Below are 22,633 nucleotides of genomic sequence, written 5' to 3'. Positions count from 1 at the left end.
CTGATCAATAAATTAATGGTGTTCAAACATAACATCGTTCAGCGTGTAAGAAGGAGAAAAGGCCTCACAGAGCTCCTAGATGTAACTATCTATCGGAACTAAAACAGATCTAAAATGATCCTCTGTTCATCATTGGTCAAAACCTTGAAGAATGTGTGGTAATCTAATCTATTTCACACACTATGTCTCAAACTGTGAATTAATGAAGATTCCTCTCTCACTATAGTACTCTAAAAGAGCTACTCAATACGGTGTTACTCTGAATATATATAGTTCAAAAGAAAACTTATCTTTTGAAACTGCTTGTACAAGAGTATTCAGTGATTCCAACTCGTTCCTTCTCTTCCAAGCTTGGGGCGAGGGAAGAGAAGGAACGAGCTGGAATCACTGAATACTCTTGTGCAAGCAGTTTCAAAAGATAAGTTTTTTTTTTAACTATATATATTCAGAGTAACACTGTCGTATTGAGATCAACGCATTCAACATGGCTTGCATAGTGCAGGAGCTGGCTTGCTGGCATGAGTCAGGAATGGGGTCAGTGATGAGCCCTGGGCTAGACACATGGGGTGCGAGATGGATGAGATGACATGACAGGGAACCCTGGAAGTTGGTCTGAAAAAGGAGTACACTATAAGATGTGTTGGCAGGGAACACTCATTCCTCAGCAGCATGTTAGCATTTTGAGTTGTGACTATGTTGGATGACCCTTTTTTTTTTTTTTTGGGTGGGGGGGGGGTGAAAGCACTATTTCTTTACATTACTTTCAAATCATGCTATGACATCCACTAAGAGCAGAACATCAGGCAAGAATGCCTTCTCTGGGTGTTACAGAGATTCAGAATAGAGGGACACTTTCAAACAGGGTGAGGACTATCTATGCCACTGTAGGGAACTTGGGGGGCTCAGGACCCCTAATGTTTGTATGTTCAGAGCACCCCTCTGGATAATGAAACAAGGATTACCTGTAACATTTATTTCATGCCCTTCCCCTAACTATTCTGTGTGCTGTTTTCAATCCTTGCTAACTAGATCAGGCTGCAAGGACAGCTATATGACCCACACTCCTAACTAGACTGGACCCAAAAACATGTTTACACATTTAGTGTGATTTGTTGGACAAGTGATGGGAGAAGGGGAAATGGACCTTTTACTGAGACAGATGTGTGTGTGGATGGGAGACTGTTATACAAGATCTTGGGGTGGGGTGAATCACGAGAATGGATTAAAAAAAACTAGTTTTTTTCTGTATTTTTGCTGACCAATGTTAAGGTCATGTCTAGGGCAAGATACTGTACAAGACAGCTTAAGAATTTATTGATTGTGAACTTTGTTGCAAGCTTTTACAAGATAAGTAAATGCATATAGAATGGTCCAATGTAATTAAGATAACTTTAATGGATATTTAGATTTATATTAATCTATGGGTCAAGATTTCCCGTGTTTCATACAGTTTGAAACCACATTATATCTAGATAGTGAAAAGGGGAAGTTGGGAAAACTCTGCTAGCTCAGCCACAAGGTCAGCTGGTACATATAGTTTGGATGTGATACAAAAACTGCTGAAATAGCATGAGGAGGATGCATTGAATTTGTGACAGAAGGTATGGTGGGAGAGAAGTTTCTAGTAGGTGGATGAAGACAGCATGACTTTGAGACTCGAGAGTTAGGTGGGGTGACATAACTGCTATTCTAGGAATTGGGGTATGGACTGATAATTGATAGGATAGAAGTTAGATGTGAAATAGGAAGGTAGGTGAATGGTTAGTGGGATGTGCTAAGATGCTTATTAGTTTCTGGATTATTGTATAACATGTACTAAATCAAATTGTATAAGAATGAGAAAAATCTATGTATGGGGGGGCTTCCTTGTTCCCAAGGCAGTGAACTGTATTTCAGACTTGGTATAAGCCTCTGCTTGAGCTACTACATACTTGTTTCCAGAATAAGCACTTGTTTTTATTTCACTTTTGAGTATTATTTGTTTTAACTGTAAGAAACAAACCCAAGAACGTGGGTATTCTAGCAGTAATCAGTTGGGGTTTTGCTAACGGGGGTGATTATCTAATGTGATAATCATAAGCAGACCCCAACAACACAGTGGGAGGTGTGACGGGATGTTTTCTCAACATCAAACCTCTCATGAATCAAACTAGAGGCTGTACAGAGATGGACTTATCCCCTACATAGAGATGGTAAGCACTGATTGCACGAAGATGTACCTTTACAGAGCTGGATTTCAAACCAGATTCAGAGGTGCAGGAGATATTCAAGCAGTTTGTGTGTAGGGCAAGTAAGAGGATCTAGGGCCTTGCCCTCACACCAGATGGCAAACATTCTGCATTTAAAAGAATAACACCTCTTAGTGGAATCTTTCCTGGAAGCAAGCAAAATTTCGAAGACACCCTCAGGCAGATTCAAGAATTAAAATTGTACGCTCTCAACATCCAGGCCGTGAGGGTCAGGGATTGGAGGTTAAGATGCAGAAGGGACCCCTCGCTCTGTGTTATGAGGATCGGAAAACACTCCAATCTCCATCGTTCTTTGGAGGACAACTCCAGAAGAAATGGAAACCAGATTTGCTTTGGCTAGTAAGGAGTGATTAGGATCATAGTTCCTCAATCTTGCTCAAGTTTCAGCAGTCTTCTCTATGAAAGGTATCGGAGGATACGAATACAGAAGACCTTCCCCCCCCCCCCCCCCCCAGTGGAGGAGAAAGGTTTCTGATGCTAGTCTGTTGTGTGATCTGAGCCTGGAGCAGAACTGAGGGACTTATTGAGATAAGTGGAGAAAAGATCTACCAAATTCCCCACTCTTGGAAGATCTTGCAGACTATTCTCATATTAAGAGACCACTTGTAAGGTTGCATTATATCCTTATGACTTCCAAAAGAGAGGTGTCTTTGGCAGAATGTGAGTATTAAGGTGAATACTAGAAGTAAACTATAGACTGAGATCATAGCCAACATACTCTGCTTTAGGAATAAGGATAATTACTGTCTGTCACAGTGTGCAAAAAACAAACCTATTTGAAACATTACCCTGAGATAGGAACAGCTGAAAGCAGACAGCAATCCTCACCTACGCCGTAAAGTACTGCAGCAGTCAGTGAGGCATCTTTGTCAAAGGCAGTAAATGATTCCACCAGCTGGGAAGCGGTTTCTGAATTCACAGCATTCCTGGCCTCGGGTCGATTAATCCCAATTGTCATGATGGTTCCATGTCGTTCAGTCACTACACTCATTTTGCCTGTTGAGAAAAAATACATGAAATTTAGTGAAAGAACTATTTAAGCAAATCATTGATATATACTGAAAGGCCTTCAGTGACTCAGTACTTTTTTGTGTTGAGAAAAAGGTTTGTAGTTAGTTAAAATCATTTTCCTGTTTAAGGCAAAAGGAATGAATCCATATTTTGCAAAATATAAATATTTTTAAAAACACATCCACAACACAGTGGTCTCTCCTAATTTTTAACACCTACTCTATGTGTACGCGTTCCTTAGGATCCAATTACGTAAAGTACAATCTCTAACCAATCCTAATTTACTTGAACTAAACACTAAATACCTAAGTATTCTTTTTTTCGAAGGAAAAAGCCTCAACAGACTCCTTAATCTAGCTCTCAGGCTTTTAATTATATGGAGTTCTCACTATCATCATAGGCAAAAAAAAAACCCTTAGGTCGCTTAATCTTTTCCACTCCATGGCCGACTTTGGCCAAGGTTTCGGTAATTCTTTCCTGCCTCAGGGTCCGTGGTATTCGCGACTCTAAAAAACAATAATGAAGTTAGTACGAGGATCATGTTCGCTAACTACTCATAGTATTGTTCAATCTACACTCCTCACTTCTTTACTACCGAGTTTTACTTTCCGGAAGTTACAAGCTATTTCCTGGGTTAAACAACAGAATAGAATGGGTACACTTTTTTTGAAAGAAGCAAGTTTGACGTCAAAATGACGTCAGACGCTATTGTATAAATGAAAGCAGGAAATAGCTTGTGACTTCCGGAAAGTAAAACTCGGTAGTAAAGAAGTGAGGAGTGTAGACTGAACAATACTATGAGTAGTTAGTGAAGATCCTCGCACTAACATCATTGTTTTTTTAGAGTCGTGACTACCACAGACCCTGAGGCAGGAAAGAATTACCGAAACTTTGGCCAAAGACGGCCGTGGAGTGGAAAAGATTAAGCAACCTAAGGGTTTTTTTTGCCTATGATGATAGTGAGAACTCCATAAAATTAAAAGCCTGAGAGCTAGATTAAGGAGTCTGTTGAGGCTTTTTCTTCCAAAAAAAGCAAAAAAGAATACTTAGGTATTTAGTGTTTAGTTCAAGTAAATTGGGATTGGTTAGAGATTGTTCTCCTAATTTTTAAGTCAAGGCCACTTTGGGTCCAAAAGGGCTGAAGGAGAGCCAACAACTACCTTCCCGCATGGGGCCATGATACCGACCAATGTGTGTCAATATCCATCCACACCAGAACTCCTGGCCTCAATCACATATGCAGAACACAGATAGCCTGTATTTGAAGAGGGGATACGTGAAAATGAGGGGCATAGTTACCATTGAGCAAGTCTGGCAAAACCCCCAGGTCCCTTGGGTTCCAGCATCTCACTCCTCACACACATGTCCTGGTATTTCTCCCCCCACCCCGCAAGTCTAGTATTCCCCTGTGACTCTCAAAACACATGGTGGGCAGCTGGAAGAGGCAGCAAGGTACATTGCCTCCGGCTGGTGCCGCTAAGACCCCTCCACTGCTATGTCCTACCTCTGTCGTCACTTCCTGTGGCAGGATGCAGCAGAGGAAATACTCCTGAGGCACTGGCCAGATGCAGTCTGTCTACCTCGCTGCTGCTGTCTTTGCCTGCTGCCCCCCACAGTTTTCATGGTGGGCAGGGGTGATATCAAAACCGAGACCCGCATGGGGGAGGGGTGATATCAAACCTCTTTGGGGGGGGGGAGAAAGGACAAAAGCCGGGACCTGCGAGGGGGGGGGGGTGGCAGCAGTTAAGAGATGCTGGAACCTGCAGGGGCCAGAGAGAGGAGGGGTTAGAGAGATGCCAGACCACAGGGGGGTGGGGGCACAGAAAGACAATGATGCCAGGACCTGCGTGGAGGGAGGGGGGAATTGAGGCAGAGGGAAGAAAGGGACGAGAAAGACAGACCTGGGTAAGAAAAGGTGAGAGATGATACTGGACCGAAGGGACTGAGTGGTGGGTCAGATGATAAACTCTGGGGTAAGTGGAGGGAAAAGAAAGACTGGATCCTGAAGGGGAGATACATTGGATCAATGGAGAGAGAGAGAGAATGATGCCAGACTGTGGAAGGGGAAAAGAGAAGAGAGGGAGAAATGATAGGGGTGGGGAGTGTGGAAAGGGAAAGAGAGAACAAGGTGGATAAGTGGAGAGAAAGGGCACAAAAGAAATGCTGGGTATGGAAGGATCATATGTGAATGTTATGCTTGTTAATCGCTATATCCCCTGGTTAAGGGTTCATTGCGATTTACAAATTAAATTATCAGTAAACAAAGTATTAAATTTAAAAAATTTTCAAAAGAACTAATAACACTTACTAAAAAGATAAAGTTTCAATTTTTTCCTAAAATTTAAATAATTCATTTGACCTCTGACACCAATTGGAAGAGAATTCCACATAGGTATCAATACAAGTCCAAAAACAGTATTAAATGTTCGAAAAAACCGAATCTTCCCCAAATATACAGGACAAAGAAGTAACTGCTTGATCAATCTTGAAGAGAGACAAATAGAGATGTAGAGATTGAATTAATCAGAAAATAAGGTGCCAGGCCATGAATTACTTAAAATAGAATACAAAACGCTTAGAATCAAATATATTCAGCTATTGGCAACCAATGCAGAGTCTTCATATAATTAGAAACACTGGTAAATTTGTTAAGCCTAAAGATCAATCTTACCACCGTTCTCGGCATAAGTTGAAGTTTCATAAGATATTGAGTATTAAGAATTATGTATAAAACATTATAATAATCTAAATGAGGTAGTATTATCATGTGAGCCACACAAGCAAATTTTCTTTGGTAAAGAATGCACATATTAATCTTAGTTAGATGTCTCAGTTTCAAGAACATTTTCTTCCATAAAAGATTCACTTGTGAATGATAAGATAATGAAGAGTTATTACAAGAAATGATACCATAACAGAGTCAAGTATGACTCCCAAAACTTGAGACTCAGTTTCAACCTTGAAAACATTATTTTCTGCAGTTTTCACAGAGATGGGGACACAAAGAAAAGATGATGATGTGGGGAGGGATAGGGACACAGAGGGCAGGTGCTGAACATTGGGGGGGGGGGGGGGGGAATAAGACAGGGACACAGTGAGTAGACGCTGGAATAGGGGTGCAGAAGAAAGATGGATAGTGAGAATAAAAAGAGAAGAAATGTCAGGACAGAAGACCCTAAAAAGAGATTTAAGGAAATAAAAAAACTGAGACAACAAAGGTGGGAAAAAATTATTGTTTTCTGAATTTATTAATTGTGATATGTCAGCTTTGTGAGGTGTGCATCTCTGATATCTTGCATTTCAGTTTCTATTTCTATGACAGGTTTTCTATATAGAACTCAAATGTGTTTGATTTTTGCAGGGTTTGTCCACTGAAGGTCTGCAGGGACTCCTCCTCACCCTGCCCTCCGGACCCCTACCTTGGGAGAGATAGAGGGGCATAATCGAACGTGAACGCCCATCTCCATGGGCATCTATGTCCGAAAACGGGTACGTGAAGAAGCGGGACAGACTATATTTTCGAAAAAAATTGGCGTCCATCTTTTGTTTCGACAATACGGTTTGGACGGACCAAATGCCATGGATTTGGTCCTTTCTGAGCTGGGCGTTTTTTTTTTTTTTTTTGCAATAATGGAAAATAAAAACGCCCAGCTCAGAAACGTCCTAATCCAAGCCATTTGGTCGTGGGAGGGACAAATGTACAACACTGCCATAGCTCTTAGGGGTGAAGGGGGCAACTACATGTGGGTACAGTGGGTTTCAGAGGCCTCCCATTTACCACCACAAGTGGTACAGGTGGGGGGGATGGGCCTGGGTCTGCCTGCCTGAAGTGCACTGCAGTACCCACTAAAAGTGCTCCAGGGACAGGACTTGTTGCTGGTGTATAACCTTGGCACAGCAGTTCACACCTGAAGACTAATCTCGCTGAAAACGTCCTTTATTTGAATAAGCACCTTTACTCACAGTTAACTGCAGATCACAGGTTGTGCCCCACTGGCAACGAGTCTCGCTAGTACCCCAGCTGGCAGATTGGTGTACAATGCCCTCTTTCAGCAACATTCAAGGTAAGAACTAAGTGCTGTAACATGGCTAACACATGACCGGGATCTAAAACTGACTTACAAAAATGGCCACTACCTCATGGACTACCGGAAACAAAACAGGGCACACTCTGACCCAGTAAGCAGAGGGAAAAGCATCATGGGAGTAGAGCCTACCAACTACCAACATCGTGAGCATTTAACACAAGCTTGTGGAATCACGGAGCCCAATACCCTACACCCACCATAATGCATTGCTGATGTGACTCTGCAGTGCCCTTAACAGAAAAGGTGTCACACTCACCCGAGACCCACATCAGAACCAGGAAAAGGCTGTCAGAGGATAGAACACATTCTGCTGTCATGGAGGTGGGTATGGAATTTGAGGCTGGCATACAGGCTGGCAAAAAAAGTTTGTAAAGTGGGTTTCTTTTGGTGGGAGGCGGTTAGTGACCACTGGGGGAGTCAGGGTAGGTAATCCCTGATTCCCTCCGGTGGTCATCTGGTCAGTTGGGGCACTTTTTTGGGACTTGTTCATGAAAAAAAAGGGTCCAAAAAAAGTGACCCAAAATCGTGGTAAAAACGCCTTTTTTTCGATTATCAGCTAAAGACGCCCATCTCTGCTCAGCCGATAACCACGCCCCAGTCCCGCCTTCACCACGCCTCTGGCACGCCCCCATCAACTTTATTCGTTCCTGCGACAGAGTGCAGTTGAAGATGCCCAAAATCGGCTTTCCATTATACCGATTTGGGCACCCGTGAGAGAAAGACGTCCATCTCCCGATTTAGGTCGGAATATAGGTGTTTTTCTCTTTCGATTATAAGGTGGATAGTATTTTACAGGGCCCATTCAGTCCTACTTACATCACTGGTGAAAACTAAACTAAAAGTACTAATATCAAGAAAAATTAAACTGAAATTCTTAGATGCCAGACTCTTCATATGAAGTAACACCAAAGAAATAGAAAGAGATGCATTTCCCCCAGCACAGTACAAAATATAAAGACAACAAATGTAAATTCTCAAAACTGTTATATTTCAATCAAGAAATGGAAAATATAATAATTTTCCTACCTTTGTTAACTATTTTATTTTTCTAATCATCTCATTCTTCTTCCCCCATTTGTGCTCTTAACTCAGGTTGGAGGAAAAAGTCCATAGTCTGCTATTGAAACAGACACGGGGAAGCCACTGCCTGCCTTGGGATTGGTAGCATTGAATCTTGCTACTATTGGGGTTTCCGCCAGGAACTTGTGACTTGAATTGGCCACTGTTGGAAACAGGATACTAGGCTAGATGGACCACTGGTCTGATCCAGTATGGCTATTCTTATGTTCTTATAAGCTCGGAGCTATACGCCACATTCAAGGGGACTCAAGGAGCTCAGGCAGCAGCGGCTGCAACAACATTGAAGCCAACGGACAACAGCTGTACATAGTTGAAAGGTTTATTTTTGTTAAAATACGTTTTCTAAATTACACATGCAAAGGTCTGTGTCTCCGCTCTCTAAAATAGTGTAGATGCCCTGATATCAGTGGTGTGCTGGAGCTGGCTCGCACCGGCATGCAAGAGCCAGTTGTTAAATTTTTTGGAATCTTGCAAGCCAGTTGTTATGGGAGTGCGAGCTGGCTTGCCTGTCCTCTCCCCCAAGCTGAAGGTCACAGATTCCCAGCGCATACCTGAAGGCAGTGTCCTGGTGCCCGGGGATCAGACTACAGCATTTACACTGGCAACAGAATTTCTCGGCACCGAGTCTGTGCAGGAACTAACAGCCATTTCTGATGTTTTGGATGCCGAGCAGCAGCAGTCAAATCAATCTGCTGCTGTCAGATCGAGTTTCAACATCTAACTCCCCAGCACCCAAACGTCAGTGTCTGATGAGTTCTTCCTCTTCCAGGAGTCGATGTCACAGTCTACACCATTCAAGATGTTATACAGGTCAATCAGTATCTAGACAGTCTTCCTATCAGTCAAGATGCAGGTATTTTAAATCTTGTCGGCATCGTACTTCTTCTATGATGTTGTCAAGTTCTTTTCATTCAGTAAATACACAGATTTCGTTCCACATGAACCTGTCACAAATTCCAACAAATTTGTTAAATTTGCTCACTCACTTTTTCACAACAACAGGATTTAAATAGAGTGCAACAGCAAGCAGATGATGCTCCTAATACATCTGCCAAAACACAGTCTAATTCACAGTCTCAAGTGAAACGTGCAAGTAGACAAAGGGATCGGTCTATTTCTTCTTCTATTTCCAGGCGGCAGGATTCTCATCCTGGCATTCCAGTCTCATCATACTTTATTTATACAACAAGCACCTAAGCAAGATCATCAGGAAGATGATTCTAAACCACTTTCAAATCCTCATTCTCCTCGCCAGGACACACCAATTACCTTAGAAGAGATTTCTGACTGAAAATGTCTCTTAAAAATTAGCAGTATCACTTACTATTACAATTCCAATTCCATCGTACTCAGACCAGGTGTCTGATAAATACACTGTTACAAAATATTTGAACATTACCAAGGAAACTATAGCTCTTCCTATAGCATTAGTTTTGAAGGAGCATCACCAGAAGCTCTGGATTACTCCTTATTCCCCTCATTCAGTCCAGAGGGCATTAGAGAATGAATATAAAGAAGAGGATGTCCTGGGTTTCAGTAAATAGCAACTGCCTCATGCATCATTAGTAGTCAAGTCAGCTATGAGAAAAAGCAAAACTCAAAAAGATTTTACCAATCATCCTCCATCAAAGTATTTAAAAGTTATGGATATCATGTCTCATAGATTTTTTCAACCAGCTATGCTTTCAGCCAAAATCTCAGTACATACTTTTCTCCATATAGAGTATTAATACACTATTATGGAAAACCTTAGTAAAATTGGGGCTGCTTTACCTCAAGATAATATTTCTGTTTTTCAAAATGTCATGGCTAACTTTGAGGAATACTCCAAGAATATGATTAGGGCGGCTTATGATAATTATGATACCTATATAAGAGGTGCAGCTTCAGCCATAGCATCCCGTAGACCAGCTTGGTTGAGATCGTCAGCTTTCAATGAAGAGATTTTTGAAAGGGTTGCAGATGCCTCGTGTCTTGGTGACTCTCTGTTTGGGGATAAGGTAAAGGAACTCATTGAGGACCTTAGAGATGACTGCTCTACCTTAAGACACCTTAGAGATGGACAAGCAACAAGTTCACAGAGCTAATTATAAAGAACTCCCTTAATTTTCGTCCAAGTCTCGTTTTCAACAAAGAAGACGGTCCTCAAATCCTATGTTCATCCTACAAACCGAAAGTGGGTCAACAACATCATCCTTATCAGTCTAGAACTCCAAAAGACAAGAGACCTCATAAAGTGGTTTCTGCAGTCCAGTAGAGAGGTTTGGTAGCCGTGTTAGTCCACTTTTAAAGATAATCAATAGAAATAAAACAAAATAAAACATGGAAAAGAAAATAAGATGATGCCTTTTTTATTGGACATAACTTAATACATTTCTTGATTAGCTTTCGAAGGTTACTCTTCTTCGTCAGATCGGAAATAAGCAAATGTGGTAGATGACAGTATATATAAGTGAAACATCAAAGCATTACAGTGACAGTCTAACAGGATGGGGGTGGATAGGTGAGAGGAGGGTGACAAACAGAGCAATACAACTTTATGGTTTATAATGGGCTAGAAAACCCAGATCCTTGTCCTATTTTTTATTACATTTGTACCCCGTGCTTTCCCACTCATGGCAGGCTCAATGCGGCTTACATGTCTGTTGGGTGTCAAAATATTCAATCATTCTGACTTCAAAGGTCTTACGTTCCTGTATTGTTTTAAAGTTACCTTTCAGGATTCTTACTATGAAATCACTGGTACAGTGTTTTGGTTTTGTAAACTGCTGCCCCACAGGGGTGGAATCCAGGCTGACACTGGCATTCTTCATGTGATGTCTATGTAAATTAAATCTTGTCTTTAGCATCTGGCTTGCTTCTCCAATATAGCATTCTTCGTCCAGTACTGCAGTCCAGTAGAAACCACCACCTTATTTTTGATTCTCCCCAGTATTCCAACATACCAGTAGGAGGCAGACTTCAAGCATTCATTGATGAATGGACTCAAATAACTACAGACAAATGGATTCTAAACATCATTCAGCAGGGTTATCAATTAAATTTTCACACTCGACCACCAGTCAGGATTCCATCACATTTTCAGGTGACTCCACATACACATTTTCTCTTAAAACACGAAAAGGAAAGATTACTGTTGGCTCAAGCTATCAAGATAGTACTTCAGACACATAGAAACAAGGGGTTCTACTCGAGATACTTCCTCATTCAGAAAAAGGTAGGGGGAATCAGAGAAAATTTGAACCTAAGGAAGCTGAACAAGTATATAAGAAAAGAAAATTTTCAAATGACTACATTGACAATGATCGTTCCATTTCTTCAGCAAGACGTATAGATGACATTAATAGATCTTCAAGATGCCTATCTGCATATTCCTATCCATCCTTGTTCCAGATGTTTCCTACGTTTTGTAGTAGACCATCAACATTATCACTACAAAGTCCTTCTGTTCGGTCTAACTTCAGCTCCCAGGGTATTCACCAAATGTGTAGTGGCACCAACAGCCTACCTCTGACAATAGGGAATGATGTAGTATCCCTATCTAGACGATTGGCTAATTGTAGCAAAAACTCCACAACTAAACACTGCAGCATTGAATCTTACAAGTCAACTCCTTTCCGGGTTAGGCTTTCTAATAAATTACAAAAAAAAAAAAAATCACATTTGATCCCAACGCAAAACCTTCAGTTTATAGGACCAGATTTAATTTCATCAATTCTACTGGCCTGTTTACCAATAACCAGATCGGAGACAATATTACAGCTTATTCTTCACATCCAATCCATTGCAGTGACCACAGCCAGAACTCTATTAGTTCTTTTAGGTCATATAGTATCAACAGTGACTGTCATTCCGTTAGCTCGTCTTCACATGAGACCTCTGCAATGGTATTTAAAAAGATAGTTTCAGTCACTACAGCCACTGTCAGCAACAATTTTTCTAACTCAAGGCATCAAAACATCATTAACATGGTGGTCAAATCCTACCAACTTACTAATGGGAGCACCATTTCAAATTCCTCCTACCAAGGTTTTAACAACAGATACATCCAAACTGGGATGGGGGAGCTCATATGTATCATCTGTTGACTAAGGGAGTTTGGACTTGTCAAGAATCTCAATGTTCAATCAATCTTCTAGAGCTGAGAGCAATAAAGTTAGCAATGCAAACTTTTCATCAACATCTCTACCATTAAGTCATTCATGATTGCACGGACAACCAAGTGTCGATATTTTACATCAACAAGCAGGGAGGGATAGGATCTCGAACACTCTGTTCCGAGACAGTCCAAATTTGGAACCTACTTCTAGCTCTCTACTCAACTATCCAGGCTTCCTTTCTTCCGGGAATTGACAACATTCTAGCGAACTCTTTAAGCAGGAAAATTCGACCTCACGAGTGGTCTCTCAAAATCATAGTTACGCTAGAAGTATTTGCTCAGTGGGGTACCCCGGACATAAATCTATTCGCATCCCCAATGAACAAGTGCACGAAATTTTGCTGAAGGTGGCCCAGTCAGAGGTAAATGCAGAGGATGTGTTTTCCATTCCATGGACATCCCACCTGTTATATGAATTCCCTCCAAATCCACTCATTTCAAAGATGTTGAGAAAAGCAACTCAGGACAAGGCATCAATGATATTAATAGCACCACATTGGCCAAGGCAACCATGGATTCCCATTCTAACCAGTCTGATTTCATTGTCTCCTCAAATGCTTCCACAGTGTCAGGATCTGCTTACACAGCAAGACAACACTCTTTTGCATCCGAACATACCCAGACTCCACTTAGAAGCTTGGCATCTTCATCTCAGGGAATGACATTTATTATATTTTCCAAGTCAGTCATAAATGTCTTATTAGCTTCAGGAAACTCTCCACAAGAAAATCTTATGCTTCAAAATGGCTTTGATTTGTTGTTTGGTGTACTTCTCAACATGTAGAGCCATTCATGTGCTCCATTTCAAAAGTTCTAAATTATCTTCTTCATCTTTCCAATAGTGGATTAACGTGTTCTTCCATCAAAGTACATTTAGCAGTACTTTCGGTTTTTCATGATCCTATTCATACTTTTACATTATTCCGTCATCCTATAACTAAAAGATTCATGAATGGATTATTAAATCTACACCCACTGGTAGTTTGGGATCTCAACAAGGTCCTTAATCAACTTATGCATCCACCTTTTGAACCTATGCATTCAACAGATTTTAAATTTGTAAATTGGAAAACGGCTTTTCTCCTTAACATCACATCTGCACGGTGTATTGGAGAAATTCAGGCTTTGGTATATTATCCTCCATACACCCAAATTTTACATGCTAAAGGTATTTTATGACCGCATCCCAAATTTCTTCCAAAAGTTGTTTCTCCTTTTCATGTAAATCAGTCAATTATTTTACCAGCTTTTTATCCTCCACCTCACCTAGGCACAGGGAATTACATACATCGGATTGTGTTCGAGCACTCACCATTTATTTGCAATGTACAACTTCTGTTCATCGACCATCACAATTATTTTTGTCCATTGATCTGGATCATTCTCATCCAGTGACTAAACAAACAATCTCACATTGGACTGCGAACTGTATACGTTTTTGTTATCAAACTTCATCTTCTCCGTTGGGGAAAATACCACATTACAGCACAGAGATTACGTGCCATGGCGGCTTCTATGGCAATCTGCATCAAGCTTCTTTAATGGATATTTGTTGAGAAGCAACATGGTTCTGTGTATACAATTTACTCATCACCAGTGGCATAGCAACGTGGGGCCAAGGGGGCCTGGACCCCCCCAAATTTCCTCTGTACCCCTGGTTTTGTTGGCAGGGCTGAAGCCTTCTTCAGCACCTGTCTCTAGCGCCGCTGCGTTGCCTGCCCTGTCTCTCTTCCCCCTCACGTCCTGCATGCTCCTTTTAGTGAAACTGACGCTGGAGAAGGCTTCAGTTGGTGGGGGTTGGGGATCCCTGCCAACCAAGGTATTTGCTACAGTGATGGGTGGGGAGTAGCAGGGCGGCGGCAAACCAAAATGTGCCCCCCCCCCGCCTCGACCTCTGGCCCCCTCCCACTGTGTACGCTCCTGCTTATCACTACTGCCTAGATACAGCTTCAGCTGCTGACTCCAGCTTTGGACAAGCGTTTTTGGATGCTGGTATTTAATTTGACAACTTGCCGCCTCCACCAGACACTTTTTACTTATTCATTATACTTAATGTATATGATATTAAGTATTTTTACCTGTGTATAGTTAGGGAGTATTCATCTGTGTGGCTATGTGGTCTGGTCAACCGTGGAGAAATGAGCGTTGCTTACCTGTAACAGTAGTTCTCCCACATAGCCACACAGCCCCTCCCCTCCTTCCCATAGTTGTTGATTGCTATTCATATCCATAAAACTGACATGGGTGTGTGGTTATAGGCTATTTCAATTCAGTGACATGAGCAGGAAGTTAGGGAAATGAGCAGTAAAGTGTTTGATTTTTTTTTTTTTGCGCTCGTAGAAGGATCAGGTCGGCCGCGTCACCATGCCATCAATTCATCTGTGTGGCTATCTCATCTGATCTTCTGTCCATGGAGAGCTACAGTTCTCCAAAGACAAGCAGGCCAATATTCTCACATATGGGTGACGTCACGTCGGCCCGGAGGACTTTCTAGCAAAGTCTTCATCAACATGAAAAAAATGTCCCTCGTCGCACGGGCGGATGCAGTGCGCATGCGCGCATCCGTTTTCCCGCCCACCGCGAGGACACACTCCTCAGTTTTTTCTTCTCCGCGTCAAGAGGTGACATGGTGATTTTTTCGTCTTCGTGTTGCTGTGCCCGGAGGTGAAGAAAAACTACAAAAAGTATCCTTTTTAGTATTATTAGTATTATTTTCTCGTTGTTTAAGTTTTCTTTCTTTTAGCCTGCAATTTTATTTAAATCGCTCGTTCGTTTTTTTTTTTTTTTCCCTTTTTTCTTGTGTCCTTTTCTTTTAACGACACAATCGCGTCTTTTGATTTGGCAGGGGCTGTTTTTCCCAAAATGTCATCGAAGACGCCCAGCGGCTTTAAGCCTTGTGCCCGCTGTCATCGGGCCATCTCCAGCACTGACCCACACTCGTGGTGTTTACAGTTCCTTGGGCCGGACCACCGCTCGGAGGGCTGCAAACTGTGTCTCGCTATGAAAAAGCGGACACTGCTCTCCCGAGATGCCCAAAGGGAGAAGAATTTTGGGCCCGGTGCCTCGGCGTCGTCCAAATCGGCGCCTGTGAAGTCGGTGCCGTCGAGGACGATGCCTTCGAAGCCGGCATCGTCAAGGTCGACGTTGAAGGAGGCGTCGGCACCGGGAGACCGGGGACAGGCTGCCATTCGACCGATGCACGCTGGGAGCAGTGATGCATCGAGTGGGTCTCCGCCCACCTCGGCGCCTCCTGCTTTGCAGACCCCCCGGGACCGTCCTGCATCGGACCCGGCCCCGAAGAGACGTGTGGATTCCACGTCCTCTTCTCCGGTGCCGAGGAGTCTCGACGACAGGCGTCGGGCGAAGGCCAAGAGGCACCGTCGTCGTTCTCCTTCGCGTCACGGCACCGGGAGCTCCGGGTCATCAATACATTCGATACCCGAGAAGCGTCGGTGCCGAGAGGATCGCTCCCCCTCTATTACTGAGGTACCGACGCGTGGGGTCACTGGCAGCCGAGTCCCCACTCCCCAACCTTTGCCTCCAATGCCTCAATCGACCCCTCAGCATCTTCCGGCAGCAGCTCTTGATGAGCGTATGCAGGCCCTATTTCCTTTTTTCATGGAAATGATGCAGCAGTGGCAATCGGCACCGAGGTTGTCGGTGCCGACGGTACCAGTGTCGATGACTTCAGAGGCACCGGTGCCGACGGCGTCGGAGGTATCGACATTGCCGGTGCCGGATGTTTATGCATCAGGCCTTCAGCCTGTGGTGAGGTCTGTCTCACCGGTGCCGCCTCCGGCGCCGGTGTCATTGACTTCCCGGGTTGGCTCTCCCGAGACATCGGGGCAGGAAGCTTCGCCGGAGTCTCAGGGACCGTCAACTTCTCGACACCATCATAGAGGGCGTCAAGCCTCTTCGTCGAGACGGGCTCAGATTCGGGCAGCTCTGTCTGAGCTTTTAGCCCCATCTGATAATACCTCATCAGAGGAGGACGATGAAATGCATGGGGAGTTCTCTGGTGAGGACTCTCAAGGCATCCCATCTGAATCTACTCCCTCGCCCCAAAGACAGCTTTCTCCTCCCAAGAGCTTGTCTTTCTCCTCTTTTGTTCGGGAGATGTCTGAGGCCATCCCCTTCCCTGTGGAAATTGTGGATGAGCCCAGAGCTAAAATGCTTGAGGTTTTGGACTATCCATCTCCACCTACATCTTCTGCCACAGTTCCTTTCCATGAGACTCTCAAGGAACTTATGTTTAGGAACTGGGAGAAGCCTTTTTCTTGTCCAACCGTCCCCAAAAAAGTTGAGTCCCAATACCGGATCCACGGGGAACCCAGTCTCATGCGGGCTCAATTGTCTCATGATTCAGCGGTGGTGGATTCCGCTCTCAGAAGAGCCAGGAGTTCTAGGAACTTCTCCTCGGCGCCCCCGGGGCGGGAGTATAGGACTCTGGACTCTTTTGGGAGGAAGGCGTATCAGGCTGGTCTGCTCGCCGCCAAAATTCAATCGTACCAACTCTACACGAGTATTCATTTGCGGAACTCTGTGAGGCAACTGGAGAGTTTGGTAGACGCACTCCCACAGGAGAAAGCCGAACCCTTTCGCCAAGTGATCAGGCAGCAGAAGGCGTGTCGCAAGCTCCTGTCCAGGGGCGTTTTTGACACTTGCGATGTGGTATCTCGCTTCTCTGCCCAAGGTATAGCGATGCGCAGACTCTCATGGCTGCGTGCCTCTAACCTGGAGGAACGAACTCAGCAGAAGATAGCAGATATCCCATGCCGAGGGGATCACCTTTTCGGAGATAAGGTAGAAGAGATGATTGATCATCTCTACCAGCGTGACAACGCTATGGATTCTCTCTCCCGCCGGGCGCCTTCTGCATCCACTTCCACTTCTAGGAAGTTTTTTTAAGGGAAAAAGAAGTACGTTTCTAGAAGCCGCAAGTACACTTCTTATTCCCGTCAGCCGGTTCAGGCTCAACCCCAGCCCGCTCGCTCTCGTCAGCAGCGGGCACCGAAGCAGGCCCCTGCAGCTCCCCAGCAAAAACCAGGGACAGGTTTTTGACTGGCTCCAGCAGAGCATAGCCGAAATCAAAGTACCTGTGCCGAACGATCTACCGGTTGGGGGGAGGTTAAAATTTTTTCACCAAAGGTGGCCTCTCTTAACCTCCGATTGGTGGGTTCTCCAAATAGTCCGGTCCGGGTACACTCTCAATCTGATTTCCGAACCTCCAAATTGCCCACCAGGAGCTCAGTCTTTCAGCTCCTACCACAAGCAGGTACTTGCAGAGGAACTCTCCGCCCTTCTCAGCGCCAATGCGGTCGAGCCCGTTCCACCAGGGCAAGAAGGGCTGGGATTCTATTCCAGGTACTTCCTTGTGGAAAAGAAAACAGGGGGGATGCGTCCCATCCTAGACCTAAGGGCCCTGAACAAATATCTGGTCCGAGAAAAGTTCAGGATGCTTTCCCTGGGCACCCTTCTTCCCATGATTCAAGAAAACGATTGGCTATGCTCGCTGGACTTGAAGGACGCTTACACTCACATATCGATACTTCCAGCTCACAGGAAGTATCTTCGATTTTGGCTGGGATCACAGCACTTTCAGTACTGTGTTTTGCCTTTTGGCTTGGCGTCTGCTCCCAGGGTATTTACAAAGTGCCTGGCAGTTGTGGCAGCGTCGCTACGCAGACTGGGAGTGCATGTGTTCCCTTATCTGGACGATTGGCTGGTGAAGAACACTTCCCCGCAAGAAACCTTGCAGTCCATGCGGATAACTATTCAGGTGCTAGAGATGCTGGGGTTTGTCATCAATTATCCCAAGTCCCATCTCGTCCCAGCCCAGAAATTGGAATTCATAGGAGCTCTGTTGTGCACAAAGACAGCTTGTGCTTATCTTCCAGGACCCAGAGCGGACAAACTTCTGTCTCTGGTTTCCAGAGTACAAGCGTCTCAGCAGATCACAGCTCGGCAGATGTTGAGATTGCTTGGCCACATGGCCTCCACAGTTCATGTGACACCCATGGCACATTTACACATGAGATCTGCTCAATGGACCCTAGCTTCCCAGTGGTTTCAAGCCACAGGGAATCTAGAGGATGTTATCCAGCTGTCCATCAATTTTCGCAACTCCCTCAATTGGTGGACCATTCAATCCAATCTGGTCTTGGGACGCCCATTCCAAATCCCTCAGCCACAAAAAGTGCTGACAACGGATGCATCCCTCCTCGGGTGGGGAGCGCATGTAGATGGGCTTCACACTCAAGGAGCTTGGACTCTTCAGGAGAGGCATCTCCAGATCAATCTCCTGGAATTGCGAGTGATCTGGAACGCTCTAAAGGCCTTCAGAGATCGGCTATCCAACAAAATTGTTCTCATTCAGACAGACAATCAGGTTGCAATGTATTACACCAACAAGCAAGGGGGTACCGGATCTCGCCCTCTGTGTCGGGAGGCCTTGCAGATGTGGCTATGGGCCTGCCAACACGGAATGTTTCTCCAAGCCACTTATCTAGCCGGTGTAAACAACAGTCTGGCCGACAGGCTGAGCAGAATTATGCAGCCTCACGAGTGGTCCTTGAACATGACTATTGCCAAAAAGATCTTTCGAGTTTGGGGCACTCCATCGATAGATCTTTTTGCTTCCCAGGACACTCACAAGGTTCCTCAATTCTGTTCCAGACTTCAGGCCCACGGCAAACTAGCATCGGATGCCTTCCTCCTTTTTTGGGGGACAGGACTCCTATATGCGTATCCTCCCATCCCTTTAGTGGGGAAACTCAAGCAAGACCAAGGAACCATGATTCTGATAGCGCCCTTTTGGCCCCGTCAGATTTGGTTTCCCCTTCTTCTGGAACTTTCTTCAGAAGAGCCATGGAGATTGGACTGTTTTCCGACCCTCATTACTCAGAACGAGGGGGCGCTTTTGCATCCCAACCTCCGGTCTCTGGCTCTCACGGCCTGGATGTTGCGAGCGTAGAAGTTGCCTCTTTTGGTCTCTCTGAGGGTGTCTCCAGAGTCCTGTTTGCTTCCAGAAAAGATTCCACACATAAGTGTTATTCTTTTAAATGGAAGAGGTTTGCCGTCTGGTGTGACAGCAAGGGCCTAGATCCTTTCTCTTGTCCTGCACAGACCTTGCTTGAGTACCTTCTACATTTATCTGAGTCTGGTCTTAAAACCAACTCGGTCAAGGTTCATCTTAGCGCAATCAGTGCTTATCATTCACATGCAGATGGTCTGCCTATCTCTGGACAGCCTTTAGTCATGCGTTTCATGAGAGGTTTGTTTTTGACAAAGCCCCCTGTCAAACCTCCTCCAGTGCCATGGAATCTCAACGTCGTTCTCACCCAGCTGATGACAACTCCTTTCGAGCCACTGGATTCCTGTCATCTGAAGTACTTGACCTTAAAGGTCATTTTCTTGGTGGCGGTTACTTCAGCTCGTAGGGTCAGTGAGCTTCAGGCCCTGGCAGTTCATGCACCTTTCCTTGTCTTTCATCATGACAGGGTAGTTCTCCGCACGCACCCAAAGTTTTTACCGAAGGTGGTGTCGGACTTCCATCTGAACCAGTCAATTGTCTTGCCAACATTTTTTTCCCCTCCTCACGTAAGCCCGGGCGAAAGCAAGTTGCACACTTTGGACTGTAAAAGAGCACTGGCCTGTTACGTGGAGCGGACACGCCCCTTCAGACAGTCCGCCCATCTGTTTATTTCTTTTAATCCCAATAAGAGGTTAGTTGCTGTCGGAAAACGCACCATTTCTAATTGGCTAGCAGATTGCATTTCCTTCTCTTATGCCCAAGCTGGGCTGACTTTGGACGGTCATGTCACGGCTCATAATGTTAGAGCCATGGCTGCGTCACTGGCTCATCTAAAGTCAGCCACCATAGAAGAGATTTGCAAAGCTGCGACGTGGTCTTCAATCCACACATTCACATCTCATTACTGCCTTCAGCAGCATAGCCGACGCGACAGTCGGTTTGGGCAGTCGGTGCTGCAGAGTCTGTTTGGGGTTTAGAATCCAACTCCACCCCCCTAGGCCCATTTTTATTCTGTTCCAGGCTGCACTCTCAGTTAGTTGTGTTTTGTTTCAGGTCAATTTCACTTATGTCCTCACTGTTGCGAGGCCCAATTGACCGTTCTTTGTTATGTTGAGTGAGCCTGGGGGCTAGGGATACCCATATGTGAGAATATTGGCCTGCTTGTCTTTGGAGAAAGAGTAGTTACTTACCTGTAACAGGTGTTCTCCGAAGACAGCAGGCAATATATTCTCACAACCCTCCCACCTCCCCTTTGGAGTTGTATTCCTCTTTTTCTTGGAATTTAACTGAGGAGTGTGTCCTCGCGGCGAGCGGGAAAACGGACGTGCGCATGCACACTGCATCCGCCCGTGCGACGAGGGACATTTTTTTCATTTTGATGAAGACTTTGCTAGAAAGTCCTCCGGGCCGACGTGACGTCACCCATATGTGAGAATATATTGCCTGCTGTCTTCGGAGAACACCTGTTACAGGTAACTACTCTTTACAGGTAAACAAACAACTCTCATAACCATAACCATGCGGAAACAGGAAGTTACCTAAACCAGAAGGCGCCCCGCCCCCGACGCCTGCCACACAGCAGCACTTTATAGCAGCACGTCCTGCTCTTTAGAGAATGTTACAGCGATTTTGTTGAGACTCGCATGCAAAAGCAACCACTAGAAGATTTCCTTCCAGCTGGAACAGCCTGCAAGCTTGAACCTCAGCTCTTACATATGTCCAGCCAGCCGCTAGGAGCCAAAAAAGTGTAGCCCTGCTATACTAGAGAAAGCGGTGCTGCCTAGAAGCTTCACCACTGGCGCCCTCTGCGAATCGGTTGCAGGCCTAGAGAACAGGCAAGTTTGATGCCTCGGCAAATACGAAAGGGAGCCAGCATGAGCACTAACCTTCCTGTGCTACTGGAGGTTGGCAGGAGCTGAGACCTGCTCGCAGGAGCCGCGACGCTGTTCCACCCCAGGTTGCTGCCCTTCTCATTGCCGAGACGTTCCAGAACAACATCCGTACAAACAGCAGCCAGCCACCTATCTTCAAGATCCAAACAAATGCAATTGCTATTAACAACAAACTTAAGAGGTTTACTAAGGACAGGGCGGACGAGTAAATACAGGATGTTCGGATTTTGAAGGACTACCTTAAAAACGATGTCCTCCCGACCCCGTGCTGTTGCAATCAAGGTTAGATTGAGATCTGGAGCCTAGTAATAATGGCCAAAGAGGTTAGAGTAGATTGAAGAGACGGCATGACGTCAAACCTTTGACGCCACCTAGCTTTGTATATTCCCCCTTCCCCGCGCACTGGCGCAGCCGTTCTGTGTACACTCAAAACAAAGCAAACAAACATTTGAGCTGCAGCAGCCACGTTGTTGTTCTTTATTTGATCTCACTTATATTTTCAATCATTCTAGATTGTACAGCATACGAAAGTACACAGATGAAGTATAATAACGGAATTTTCATAGGTAACAGTAGTAACCACTCTCTCCCTTCTTCTTTCTTCCCTTCCGAATCACATTACTAACTGTATCTGATATCCTGCAATGACAATGTTAACAAATCCATGTAAGCCACATTGAGCCTGCAAATAGGTGGGGGGAATGTGAGATACAAATGCAGTAAATAATAATAATAAATTGTAATGTGTGTCATTTGGAAGGGGGGGGGGGGGGTTATAGCTGCCTAGCAGGTGTTGTATTCGTGCATTTTTTTCTCCAGGTATAACACCACTAAAATAGACATGTTATGAAAATCAGGCGCTCAACATTTAGAGTTTCTGTTTATTTATGCCATGTCTCACATCACATATGATGAATAAGTTTGAAACCTGGGCGCATTTAAAATCGTTTTTTACCTTGGAATGCAGAGGTATATTATAAAAATGCGCTTAATATTGTTTATTACTTCTATTTAAAAGAGAGGTATTCAGTAATGAGGGCAGAGCTACCTTCATGCAGAAGTCCAGAGTCAGTCTAAACGTGGCAACATTTTCCACATCTGTTATATATATTTATTTCTTC

At 44.5% G+C, this 22,633-nt stretch overlaps 1 protein-coding gene across 3 annotated transcripts in view; it reads right to left on the bottom strand.

The window, feature by feature from the left end:
* The window catches only part of LOC115473804 (mevalonyl-coenzyme A hydratase sidH-like), a 58,276-nt gene extending 36,152 nt beyond the window's left edge, over positions 1-22,124 (bottom strand). The window contains exons 1-3 of one of the 3 annotated variants that reach the window (XM_030208929.1): positions 21,752-22,124; positions 21,507-21,645; positions 3,078-3,245 (exon numbers count right to left, since the gene is read on the bottom strand). In XM_030208929.1, the coding sequence (XP_030064789.1) occupies positions 3,078-3,245; positions 21,507-21,618 (280 nt within the window). In that variant the 5' untranslated portion in view covers positions 21,619-21,645; positions 21,752-22,124. Of the gene's footprint in view, positions 1-3,077; positions 3,246-21,506; positions 21,693-21,751 lie in introns of those variants that run through there. The other 2 variants (XM_030208937.1, XM_030208920.1) reach the window with 2 other exon arrangements.
* Between the last annotated feature and the right edge of the window lie 509 nt (positions 22,125-22,633).

Source organism: Microcaecilia unicolor, chromosome 1 (assembly GCF_901765095.1).
Source record: "Microcaecilia unicolor chromosome 1, aMicUni1.1, whole genome shotgun sequence".
Classification (NCBI taxonomy): domain Eukaryota; kingdom Metazoa; phylum Chordata; class Amphibia; order Gymnophiona; family Siphonopidae; genus Microcaecilia; species Microcaecilia unicolor.
The sequence above is the reverse complement of the archived record's forward strand: the minus strand, read 5'-3'. Positions and strand labels throughout refer to the sequence as shown.